The 13,002-nt window shown below is 47.4% G+C and overlaps 1 protein-coding gene and 1 long non-coding RNA gene across 2 annotated transcripts in view; one reads left to right on the top strand and one right to left on the bottom strand.

Annotated features, from left to right (window-relative positions):
- LOC310675924 overlaps window positions 1-13,002 on the top strand; it is a 52,873-nt gene that overhangs the window by 18,829 nt on the left and 21,042 nt on the right. The window lies entirely within an intron of this gene.
- Window positions 1-13,002, bottom strand: part of CAPN5 (calpain 5) — a 97,087-nt gene that overhangs the window by 64,611 nt on the left and 19,474 nt on the right. Inside the window, exon 2 of the mRNA XM_083436500.1 lies at window positions 8,018-8,194. Coding sequence (XP_083292626.1) covers window positions 8,018-8,179 — 162 coding nt within the window. The 5' untranslated portion in view covers window positions 8,180-8,194. The remainder of the gene's footprint in view (window positions 1-8,017; window positions 8,195-13,002) is intronic.

Here is a 13,002-nt window from a genome sequence, read left to right as displayed (position 1 = left end):
CGGTTCGTATGTGTGAATACAGTTTCTCCCCTCCCTATATATCTACACTTGCCTTGATAAGGAAGAAGCATGGCCCAAACTGTTAACCTTTTTAAAGTTAATCTTCCTGGGACAGTTGTTCAAGGCAAGGTCTCCCAGCGAAAAGGACGTGAGCTGTTTTCAGCAGTTCCCAGAAACTGCCCCTCCTTCCCAAAGTGGTGGAAAATTTGCAAGATGACAAATGTGTTTGGCTTTTCCCTGCAGGGCGAAAGCAGACTTTGGTCCTTCGGTTTGTATCAGCCGAGGTTCCGAGAACTGTGCAGGCTCCACGTTCTCAGGTATGTTGAAAATCCTGTTAGACCTGAAGCTGAAGGAATGGGCAGAATCAACTGATCCCTGTGGGAGGTACGTGCCCAACAGGTCATCCTTATCCATTTCTGGACATCGCCGGGTTTCGTTTGTTTTGGCAACTTTCTCCTTCGTTATTTCAACACCAGTATTGGCAACACTGAGCCGCTTAATGCTCGGTCAGAGGATTTGTCGACCTAGAATCATAGAATCATAGAATCATAGAGTTGGAAGAGACCACAAGGGCCATCGAGTCCAACCCCCTGCCAAGCAGGAAACACCATCAGAGCACTCCTGACATATGGTTGTCAAGCCTCTGCTTAAAGACCTCCAAAGAAGGAGACTCCACCACACTCCTTGGCAGCAAATTCCACTGTCAAACAGCTCTTACTGTCAGGAAGTTCTTCCTAATGTTTAGGTGGAATCTTCTTTCTTGTAGTTTGGATCCATTGCTCCGTGTCCGCTTCTCTGGAGCAGCAGAAAACAACCTTTCTCCCTCCTCCATATGCCATCCCTTCATATATTTGAACATGGCTATCATATCACCCCTTAGCCTCCTCTTCTCCAGGCTAAACATGCCCAGCTCCCTTAGCCGTTCCTCATAAGGCATCTTTTCCAGGCCTTTGACCATTTTGGTTGCCCTCCTCTGGACACGTTCCAGTTTGTCAGTGTCCTTCTTGAACTGTGGTGCCCAGAACTGGACACAGTACTCCAGGTGAGGTCTGACCAGAGCAGAATACAGTGGCACTATTACTTCCCTTGATCTAGATGCTATACTCCTATTGATGCAGCCCAGAATTGCATTGGCTTTTTTAGCTGCCACATCACACTGTTGGCTCATGTCAAGTTTGTGGTCAACCTAGACCAGTCTAGTCCTTCAAAAGGGGGAATGAGGTCTACCTCACCCTTGGCCAGCTTATTTCCTCCTGCTCTGGAGGGCAGGACTCGAACCCATGGCTTCAAGTTACAAGAAAGGAGATTCTGCCTAAACATCAGAAAGAACTTTCTGACAGTAAGAGCTGTTTGACTGTGGAACAGACGCCCACAAGAAGTTGTGGACCTTCCTTCCTTGGAGGTTTTTGAGCAGAGGCCTTCTGCCATGGATGCTTGAGTTGAGATTCCTGAATTGCAGGGGGTTGGACTAGATGGCCCTCGGGGTCCCTTCCAACTCTACAATCCTATGAATTCACCTTCAGCACTTGATCGTTCCTTCACAGCCACAATGGTGTGTGCCCCAAACCTGACGCCCACATCAAATTTCAGGTGTGGTGAAGGTGGGTATCAAGTTTTGGACCTGGGACCGTCATGCAGCATGTAAAACACGAGCGCTGCTTGAAGTTGCAGCCTGCAACTGCTGGAGGTCACTAGGTAAGCTGAGCTAACAGACAACCTCCACATACCCATGCCACCCCGATCTCTGAGCTGCCCCCCTCCTGCCCCCAAGAGAGCCACTTTCCAAAGACACCATTTGCCTAGGGCAGGGGTCTGCAACCTTTAAGACAAAAAGAGCCACTTGGACCCGTTTCCAAAGAAAAACAAAACTGGGAGCCGCAAAACTCGTCATTATAAAAATAACTTTTTGTCACTTTTTTTTATTATTTCTTTGTTTGACCCCTCAGAATTACTCCTCCTCATAGAAATAAACGTTAAATTAACAAGTTGTGTGTGTGTGTATTCTTCACTCCCCTTCAAAACAGTGACCAGCGTACATGCCCCCTTTCAATGCAGTGACCAGTGTACATGCCCCTTACAATGTAGCGAGCGGGAAGGTGACGTCAGGACGGTGCGCGACTAACGCACGCACCGCCCCCATGCGACGTCACAGCCAGTACAGCGCCCGCCACAGTGGGGAGTGTCGGGGCGCACAATGCGCCTCCTCCCCTCGCTAGTATCCACCCCGGAGCCGCAGCAAAGGTGTAAAAGAGCCACATGCGGCTCCGGAGCCGCGGGTTGCAGACCCCTGGACTAGGGAGCTTATAGCCAGGGCTGCTGCAACCAACAGCTGTTTACGATTACGATTACATCTTTATTGTCAATGTCCCATGCAGAACAATGAAATTGAAAAACTACATAAAACTACTACAAAACTACATAAAACTACCACAAAACTACATAAAACTACTACAAAACTATATAAAACATTCAAAAACCCCTAAAAACTCTAAAACCCCATTTTAAAATACACTATACTACAGAGACCCCTTATGCCGCGTTTAGAACCAGAATTGCATTTGGGTAGAAACTGTTTCTCAGGCGGCTAGTCCTGGCCTTTATAACCCTGTACCTTCTTCCAGAAGGCAGAAGCTGAAAGAGATCATTTCCGGGGTGCGCACTATCCTGCACTATCTCTGCAGCTTTCTTATGGCACTCGGAAGCACAGATATGATCCAAGGTGGGAAGAGTGCACCCAATTTTTCTCTCTGCAGTCTTTACAACCCTGGACAGCATTGTTTTTTCCCTGGCCGTGCAGCTCCCAAACCACACACACAGACCATAAGTTAGTACACTCTCCACAGTACAATGGTAAAATGCCATCAACAGGTCCTTTGAGAGGTTGTTTTTCCGGAGGAGTCTCAGAAATAACCTCTGCTGTGTTTGGGAAGCAGAGACATGAGAGGGCATCGAGGAGGGCAGGAAAGAGCAAGGGACAGAGGCTAGAATTTCCTGTGGCACGCCTGAACACCATTCAAGGCACCCCAGGGTTGAAAACCACTGGGCTAGACCAACTCTGTGTTAAAAAGATGCCTGAAAACGTGACACAAAGGCTGGAAACGTCAGTGCTTCCTTGTGGAAATCAGTTGCAGATGACCACAGCAGTGACACAGCTGGTAGCTTCGAGAACATTGTCCAACCATATCGTCCTCTGTCGTCCCCTTCTCCTTGTGCCCTCCATCTTTTCCAACATCAGGGTCTTTTCCAGGGAGTCTTCTCTTCTCATGAGGTGGCCAAAGTATTGGAGCCTCAGCTTCAGGATCTGTCCTTCCAGTGAGCACTCAGGGCTGATTTCCTTCAGAATGGATAGGTTGGATCTTCTTGCAGTCCATGGGACTCTCAAGAGTCTCCTCCAGCCCCAAAACACAAATATGGCCAGAAATAAGGATTTTCTGGTCGGAATGTGGCATGTAGCTCCCACAAGGGCCAGTTGATTCTGCCCACTCCTTCCGCTGCAGGTCAAACGGGATCTCCAGCATACCTGAGAACGTGGAGCCTACACAATTCTCAGAACCTCGGCTGACCAAAACAACAACAACAAAAAACAACGCTTGCTATCGCCCTGCGGGGAAGAGCTAAGGACATTTCTCATCGTGCAAGCTTTTCAAAGCTATGGGAGGTGCGGGGAGGGGGGAGAGATTTCCTAGAAACGACTAAAAGCAGTTCATGTCCTTTCGTTGAGAGACCTCGCACTGCACAACTGACCCTGGAAGATTAATTAAAGAGGTTAAGACAGAAAGGCGCTTGCCACTGTTATCAACGCCAGTGTTATCAATGGTGGAGCGGAAAACACGCTACTTTAACAATATATTCAAAACTATCGCTGGAACCGGCTTTCCTTTATCAAAGTGCTGGTACGAGCTCGAAAAATTCAACGATCCCGTCGAAGATACTGCACGAAGAGGGCTTCTGCTAATAGTCTTTTGGCCGCGAAACCTCGTGATTCTGTTCATCTTTATCCCCCCCTTTTTTTGCATTTTAAGAACAGTCTGCGGTGGCTAATCTACTCCAGAGGCCTGTTCTCACAGCGGCCTCTGTTTCTCATCTTTCTCAATACCAGTCACAGCAGGAGTGCGCTGCCTTCCCAGTCTCAACACATGCCCAGAGGCGCTCTGCTCTTGCATGCCAGTTTCTGAAAGCAAAACATCAATAGCTCCAGAAATGCCACAAATTATCCTAGCCCTTACAGTGCCGTGAGTAGCCCAGAGACTCGGAAAACCAGGTTCAAAAATCACCTTGCCGTTGGTCACTGTCTCTTGGCGTGATCTACCTCACAGAGTCGTGAGGGAGTTAAAGCGCCACACGTTCCTAAGCTTCTTCAACATGTTGCGAAAAAGACAGGGGACCACGTTGTCCTAAGAAATTTGGCTTCATTTTGCCCTCCTGCCTTCCCAGATATCCTTAATATTTCAGAACTGTCGTCATTTTTAATCTTGCCCCACCTCCAATAATAATCGTCTTTTCTTTGGCCTAAACAGTGGTTCTCCACCTGTGGGTCCCCAGATGTTGTTGGACTACAACTCCCATCATCCCTGAGCTCTGGCCTTGCTAGCTAGGGGTGATGGGAGTTGTAGTTCAACAACACCTGGGGACCCACAGGTTGAAAAAGGCCCTAACACGTAGCACTTTTTATCTCCTCGTTTATTTTTCTCTTCTTGGCCAGCAGCTCCCCACATCAACACTGGGGAACAGGTTTCCGTACTACAACTCCCATCGGTCAGTTCTGCCAGCTGTGGATGATGGGAGATGTAGTCCAGAATACCAGGAGGCAGTCCTGGACCTCTCTTTTGCTATGGCTCTCCCTCTGAACCCTTTCCAAGACTTTGGCAACGTCCACAGTGGCACGGGGAGCCCCAACGGCGGGGGGAAACCCCGAAACGAAAACCATCCTTGAGAGAAGAAAAGGGGTTTCTTCACAGCCACGGGAAACGCTCTGACGCACCAGTCAACAATGAGGCAAAAAGTGACTCCAATTGCTCCAGCTTCCACTTCCCTCCGTGCTCCCTCTCCTATCCTTCACCAAACCAGACAATTATTGCCTTGTCCTTCTTGAAATTCAAGTGCTTTGTTCGTCTGGGCGAATTTTGCAGCTGAGGCAAGAGGAGGGGGGGGGGAAGAGTGTCTCTCTTGAGAAATGCACGTTTATGCAGTTTGCCGGAAAGCACATCAATTCAGAAATCAAATTAAAGCACTAAGCTCATTTAGAGACACCCAATTGGTGCCCAAATGACCCATCCTAGGAAAACGTAATGTGAGCAATTGTTTTGTACGGTTTCACTATTAGGCCCAAGAGACTGCCTGAAGAAGCAATCTTTTCCAGGTTGGTACCCTGCAGATATTAAGGGACGCGGGTGGCGCTGTGGGTTAAACCACAGAGCCTAGGGCTTGCCGATCAGAAGGTCGGCGGTTCGAATCCCCGTGACGGGGTGAGCTCCCGTTGCTCGGTCCCTGCTCCTGCCAACCTAGCAGTTCGAAAGCACATCAAGTGCAAGTAGATAAATAGGTACCTCTCCGGCGGGAAGGTAAACGGCATTTCCGTGCGCTGCTCTGGTTCGCCAGAAGCGGCTTAGTCATGCTGGCCACATGACCCGGAAGCTGTACGCTGGCTCCCTTGGCCAGTAAAGCGAGATGAGCGCCGCAACCCCAGAGTCGGCCACGATTGGACCTAATGATCAGTGGTCCCCTGTACCTTTACCCTGCAGATATCAAGGACTACAACTCCCATCAGCCACAGCCAGCATGGGCAATGGTCAGGGATGATGGAAGTTGTATTCCAAAATACCTAGCCAGGTTAAGGAAGGCTGCCCTATGGTCAGGATCCATCATCATATCCATGTGGTGGAGAGGCAAGATTGCTGAAGAACCCTACAGCACACAGCAAAACGCCAGAAGAGATTCACATGCATTGTCAGTAATATGCTAGGTCAGTGCTGCCACCCCATACTGCAGGTGGCAAGACTGAGGTTGAAAGAACGACGGCTACTGCAGGGGTCTGAACTAGGAAGTTTTTAACGTCTGATGTTTTATCATGTTTTTAATATTCTGTTGGGAGCTGCCCAGAGTGGCTGGGGAAACCCAGCCAGATGGGCGGGGTATAAATAATATATTTATATTTATACAATGGTAGCTCCAGTTGCGGGATCCATTCCAGAGCTCCGGACGGATCCCAAGGAATTTGCAGCTGGAGGTGCCTGTTCTGCGCATGTATGTGCAGCGAAACCCGAAAAAGTAATTCTGGGTTTGCTACGTTCGCATCCTGAAGTTAATGTAACCAGAGGGTTACGTAACGTGAAGTACTATACAGTGGTGCCTCGCAAGACGAAAAGAATTCGTTCCGCGAGTCTCTTCGTCTTGCGGTTTTTTTCGTCTTGCGAAGCAAGCCCATTAGCGGCTTAGCGGATTAGCGCTATTAGCAGTTTAGCGGCTTAAGGGATTAGCGGATTAGCTGCTAAAAGGCTATTAGCGGCTTAGCGGGCTTAGTGGATCAGCTGATAAGCGGCTTAGCGATCAGCTGTTAAGCGGCTTAGCGATCAGCTGTTAAGCGGCTTAGCAGCTTGGGGAAAAGGGGGGGAGGGGGAAAAACCCCACAGGAACTCGCAAGACATTTTTGTCTCGCGAAGCAAGCCCATAGCAAATTCGTTTTGCGAAGCACCTCCAAAACGGAAAACCCTTTTGTCTAGCGGGTTTTTCGTCTTGCGGGGCACCACTGTATTTATATTTATATTATTTATATTTATATTTATATTTATATTTGTTCTTTAAAACATAAAGCAGTATAGAAATGGAAATAAATAATAATAATAATAATAATAATAATAATATTCCATTGGGCGGGTGCCACCCCCTAGACATTGTGGTGACCACAGCCTAGTTTTAAGGAGCCATTTGGCAATGAGATTATACACCTGAGTTTCTAACACTGACTGCGGAGCCAAATGTACCTTTCTGACAAATTATCTGCCATGTTGGCCTTTATGGCTTTGCATCAGCTTTGAAGCTCCCGCCGTCGTCGCCTGATGTTGCTGCGACACCAGGGGACCAACATGCCAAACCTCTCCCACGAGGAGTAAGGGAGGTCAGGATCAGGCCCACGAAGCAGGAGCGCCCATAGTATTACCGTATCTCTCTCACACAGACTTTCATGACACCCTGAACCATTTCCCCTTTCCCTTTTTTTAAAAAAAATGCTTTTTATTGAATTTTCTTTAACATAAACAAAACAAAATAAATACAGTAAAATTCTACAATCGTATGTCCGCTTATTTTCTCAGCATTCTGTTGAGCACAGACTTCCCTCCCTCCCTTCAACAGGCTTTCATATTAATCTTTATTTTTTCACATTCTTAATAACACCCTATTCACACCATAAGATTTATTTTAGTCCTACTACAGTCTTTAAACTTCTACAGTTGCTACTTATATATGCCACAAATTTACTCCACTCTCTTCTGAATTTTGTTTCCTCTTGGTTACGGATCTGTGGGTCAGTTTTGCTAATTCCACATATTCAACCATTTTTGTCTGTCACTCCTCTAATGCTGGCAGTTCCAGAATTTTCTATTTTTGGGCTACTAAGTTTCTGGCGACAGTCGTAGCATACATGAATAATCTCTGGTCTTCTTTTCTTATTTCATCTCCTATCAATCCCAGCAAAAAAGGTTCCGTTTCTTGGGGGGAAGTGTATCTGAACAATTTTTTCAATTCATTGTAAATCATATCCCCAATTTTTTTTCAATTTTCTCACATGTCCACCACATATGGTAGAAATCTCCATCCTTTACTTTACACTTCCAAAATGGTTTACTACTCATTCTGTACATTTTTGCTAGCTTGACAGGTGTTAAAGACATCATTTTCAAGGTAGTACACGCCGTAAATTTTAAGCCTTCATTCCACAATTTCACCCAAGCATCATATTCGATGTTATACCCATTTCCCCATTTCCTTTTAAAAGCATCCCCGCAAAGCTTCACCTTACCTTTGGCCGTTTCCATTGCACACCTTGAATTCGGGACTTGTAGAAGAGGGAGTCGTCGTTCGCCGGGAACAAGGGGTCCTCAAAGAGGGTTTTCCTCCTTTGGCAGTCTTTCTTCAAGGCAGCATAGCGCTGGTTCTCATATGGCTTTACGGACGAGAACATCGTTCCCGGCAGCCTCTGCAGGGAGAGAAGGAAGAGGGGGACCACGTGAGAGACGGGCAGGGCCGGATTTAGGTTTGATGAGGCCCTAAGCTATTGCTATTGAAGGGACGCAGGTGGCACTGTGGGTCGGACACAGCTAAATGACTAAACAACAATTATTTATACCCTGTCCACCTGGTATAGTGTCCCCGGATTCATTGAACAAAATCTGGTAGCTTTCATCTAGCGAGTCTGTTGGTAGAAGTTAGCCATTGTTTCCCAAACTCTGCTCAAAAACCAAACTAACCCAAAGCCCTACTTTAGGAGTTGGGGGAGAACTTTTAAGCCTTTCCTGAGACTTCTCTGATGAAGTTTATCTTTCTCCCATCACTACGAATTACGACATGTTTATAGCAACCAAGAGGCTTTGGCTGTTAGCTTCTGTGTGTATATGTGTGCCTTGCTCTGTTTGGAAACAGGGCGCCGTGAGTTTGTTCAGCGCCGTTCTTATTGATCTGGAAACACCCTGAGTTCGGGGTGTGCTCTTAAAAAAGATAACATTTCCCATGAAGAAGTGGAAGAATGCAGTGACTCAGTGCGGTGGACTGTCCTGTGTTTTACAGCGTGGGAGGGAAGAGGGCACACAGAGAACTTGTCTCTCTTGTGTACACTCCAAGTTTCCTTCTTTGTTGACCTGTGTTTGACTAGGAGGAGGGAACGGGGAGCCTCCAGGCAGTCTCTGCTTTTCTGCAGATCGGAACGGCAATATTTGCAGCCGGGGCTGAGCAAATGAACAAATAAATGATTGTAATCTCCCTCCCGACACTTTCTTATGGCGTAAAGAAATACAGTGGTACCTCGGGTTAAGTACTTAATTCGTTCCGGAGGTCCGTTCTTAACCTGAAACTGTTCTTAACCTGAAGCACCACTTTAGCTAATGGGGCCTTCCGCTGCTACCGTGCCGCCACCACACGATTTCTGTTCTCATCCTGAAGCAAAGTTCTTAACCCGAGGTACTATTTCTGGGTTAGCGGAGTCTGTAACCTGAAGCATCTGTAACCCGAGGTACCACTGTAGTTGCTTTGGAAGACGATCATCAGGCATCCGCACAACATGACCAGTCCAACGAAGTTGATGTTGAAGAACCATTGCTTTGACACTGGTGATCATTAATGAGCGACTCCAGCATCTCTGAGTAGGCTATGTCTACCCACTATTTAACAGTACTATTTCTGGGTTAGTGGAGTCTGTAACCTGAAGTGTCTGTAACCTGAAGTGTCTGTAACCCGAGGTACCACTGTATATCCATCGTTCGTTTTACATATCACAAATCCCTGCATATTTTACAAAAACCATACCATTCAGTATTCCATTATTGCATCCATCAAAACTTGTTTACCCTGTTGAATTTATCTTAATGCTGCCAGAGTTTTCAGCCGTACACAATTATTTCCCATGTACACAATAAGCGTTTTCCAATCTTCTTTAAATGTATGGTGTTCTTGTTCTCTGATTCTATATGTTAAGCCTGCGAGTTGGCTATTCTCTACCCTACGCTGTTGGACAAAGTCTGCCCAGTTGCCTGGGAATTGTGGTTGGGGAGATGGCTGCTTTGCTCAGCTCCTGCTTTTAGTTTTTGCACAGGGATCAGGAGGACAAAGGGACGCGGGTGGCGCTGTGGGTAAAACCTCAGCGCCTAGGACTTGCCAATCGCATGGTCGGTGGTTCGAATCCCCGCGGCGGGGTGAGCTCCTGTCGTTTGGTCCCAGCTCCTGCCCACCTAGCAGTTTGAAAGCACCCTTAAGTGCAAGTAGATAAATAGGTACCGCTTTATAGCGGGAAGGTAAACGGCGTTTCCGTGTGCCGCGCTGTTGCCGGCTTGCCAGAGCAGCGATGTCACGCTGGCCACGTGACCCGGAAGTGTCTCCGGACAGCGCTGGCTCCCGGCCTATAGAGTGAGATGAGCGCACAACCCTAGAGTCTGTCAAGACTGGCCCGTACGGGCAGGGGTACCTTTACCTTTACCTTTACAGGAGGACCAGTGTGAGAACAGGGTGCTGGGCTGGGGAGGCCATTGGCCGGATCCAGTGCAGCTCTCCTAATGTCCTTGTGACCTAAACATACCGTGCAACTACCGCGTTTTAAGTGTGACACCATGGAGCAACAGAAGCCTTCCTGGCTTCAGATCATAGCTGTCAACTTTTCCCTCTTCTTGTGAGGAATCCTATTCAGAATAAGGGAAACGTTGACAGCTATGCTTCTGATCCCAATCCCAGCTATCCTGTTCTGGCTTGACCAAAAGACGTACGTCATCCGCTTCTTCCCTGTGGCACGAGTCAGATTCTGACCAAACTAAGACTCCTAGAGCAAAATATACACCAGGAGGTTTCGTTTGGTCAGAATCAAGTGCACTGGAGCCGAACACTTACTTCTGGGTTTTCGGTGTTTGGGAACCAAGGCATTTGAGAACCAAGGTACCACTGTAGAAATACTTATAGCAGGACTATTCTTTAACTTACTAGTTGCCAAGTTAAACCTGTGGTCCATGTTGTGTGCTTGGACTTAAAAAGGTAAAGGGACCCCTGACCATTAGGTCCAGTCGTGACTGACTCTGGGGTTGAGGCGCTCATCTCGCTTTACTGGCTGAGGGAACCGGCGTACAGCTTCCGGGTCATGTGGCCAGCATGACTAAGCCGCTTCTGGCAAACCAGAGCAGCGCACAGAAACGCCGTTTACCTTCCCACTGGAGCGTTACCTATTTATCTACTTGCACTGGCATGCTTTCGAACTGCTAGGTTGGCTGGGACCAAACAAAGGGAGCTCACCCTGTTGTGGCGATTTGAACCACCGACCTTCTGATCGGCAATTCCTAGGTTCTGTGGTTTAACCCACAGCGCCACCCGCGTCCCTACAATAACCTCCCTGCTTGGGGTTATTCACCTGCAAATTCCAGCTGGCGTTTTCTGCAGCCGCCATTGTAGGTCAATGGCCTTTCGTAGAAACAAAAGTTTCCCAAGCCCTGAAACCTTGAGAAATGGAGAAGACGCTGGAGGCCTCATTGCTTGATTGGATCAAGACTCCTTCTTGTGCAATATTCTGTGGTAGGCAGGCAGTGTGCCCATCGAAGTTCCTCTTTGGGAATGTGTTCATTCGTTTTTCTTCCGCGGTGAGCTTGTACTGGAAGCTCAGGGCTGTGGCGAATGCAAGTGCAAAAACGTATACTCTTTTATTTTTGCATATTGGGGATTCTAACAGTTTTCTGCCCTGGCAGTTGCAGTATTCACATGACCGGGAGCCTGAATAAAATATCCAGCCAAGGTTTCAAACTTTCCAGTTGTAACAATCTGCATTCACTTAAACTGTTGCACTGGGCTTCAGCAGCAGCCAGCGGTTTTATCTGAGTCTTTGGCGCAAACATTTATGCTGTTCTCTTGGGCCTGTTATGAACCTTTTTGGATTAGCTGGCTGGGGCTTGCACGGTCTCTCGAATTTGCAATTCATGCCCCCCTCCCACCCCTGCTTTGTGAAGCAGAAAGACATACAATGAGGACTTTTCATGTCTGGAAATGGAAGGCTGATGAAAACTGCAGCTTATTTCTATGGAAATGAATAGAAAAATGAATAACTTTCAAAGTCCTCCATATAACCAATTCTTTTATATTTAGAGGGCATCTAATTCTTAAGGCAGGGTACTCACAGAGAACAGGAGGCTGATTTGCTTCAATTTAATATGAGAATTTCAGATTCCTTGCAAAGCCCCTCGCTTTCTTGTCCTGAGTTTACCCCCAAACCTCTTCGGGTATCAATTCTTACTTTTCTCCACCTAAGCTCATGCCTGTATCCTGACTGCATGTTACCACTTTGTGCCATAGCTGTCAACTTACAGATTTGAAAATAAGGGACCAGCAGCCTCGAAAAAAAGGGATCAGCAGCCAAAATAAGGGATTTTCCAAGCACAGGTATGTTCAACTTCTGAGCCCCTCCAAGCCAAAGGCAGAAAGCCCAGCCAGCAGCCAAACGAAGCCTCAAGCGGTGGTTCCCACAGCGCAGCAACCCGGCAAAGGGGATACAGCAAGGAAAACCACCGTCACATCTCTGCTGGGAAGCGCTGAGCAAAGGCGAGTCCCCAGCAACACGGCTGATTTGATCGGCACAAGGCATGCAAGCTCCACCCCCCAGTCGTTCTTAGACTCCTTATTGGGTGAGCAACGCAGCCAAGCAACACAGTTGGAGACTCCTTCCTCCCTGGCCGGCAGGGAGGGAGGGAGAGGAGCTGCTTCCTTTGAAACCCGGGAAATTTAAGGGACATCACCAATAAGGGACAGCAGCAGGGCACAGCGCTGGGATAAGGGACTTTCCCACCAAATAAGGGACGGTTGACAGCTATGCTTTGTGCTTCAAAACAGGGCACAATTTTTTATTCTTGCACCAGAGCCTTGCAAGTTGCAGGTGGACTGTCAATGTCATTCCAGTCTGGGTGATTTTTAAGGTGCTGGACAGATTGCACAGTCCAAATTTGTTGGCCAAATTAACATTAACAAGAAAGAAAAGCAGAAAATGTACAATAGGGAGGGGGAATAATATTAACTATATAGTTTGGAAAGCTGTATGTTTGGACAGAATCCATCAGTGGAAACCTTGCGCAAGATGAATAATATTGTTTTGGGTGGAAGACGAACTGCAGCAGAACAGAAACATTGCTGCTTGAGATGAATGTGGGATGGAATGGAGAACGATGCCTTCTTATATCCCTAGATGTGGGTACCCCATGATTTTGCCTTCTGTGAGGATGAGCTAGCAATAAATCTCACAAAGTGAAGCTGGTTCTTTCTTAGCAGCTACAG

The sequence above is a fragment of the Podarcis tiliguerta genome (assembly GCF_965153285.1).
Source record: "Podarcis tiliguerta genome assembly, chromosome: 4".
Taxonomy (NCBI): Eukaryota; Metazoa; Chordata; class Lepidosauria; order Squamata; family Lacertidae; genus Podarcis; species Podarcis tiliguerta.
This window is presented reverse-complemented; position numbering and strand designations above follow the sequence as displayed.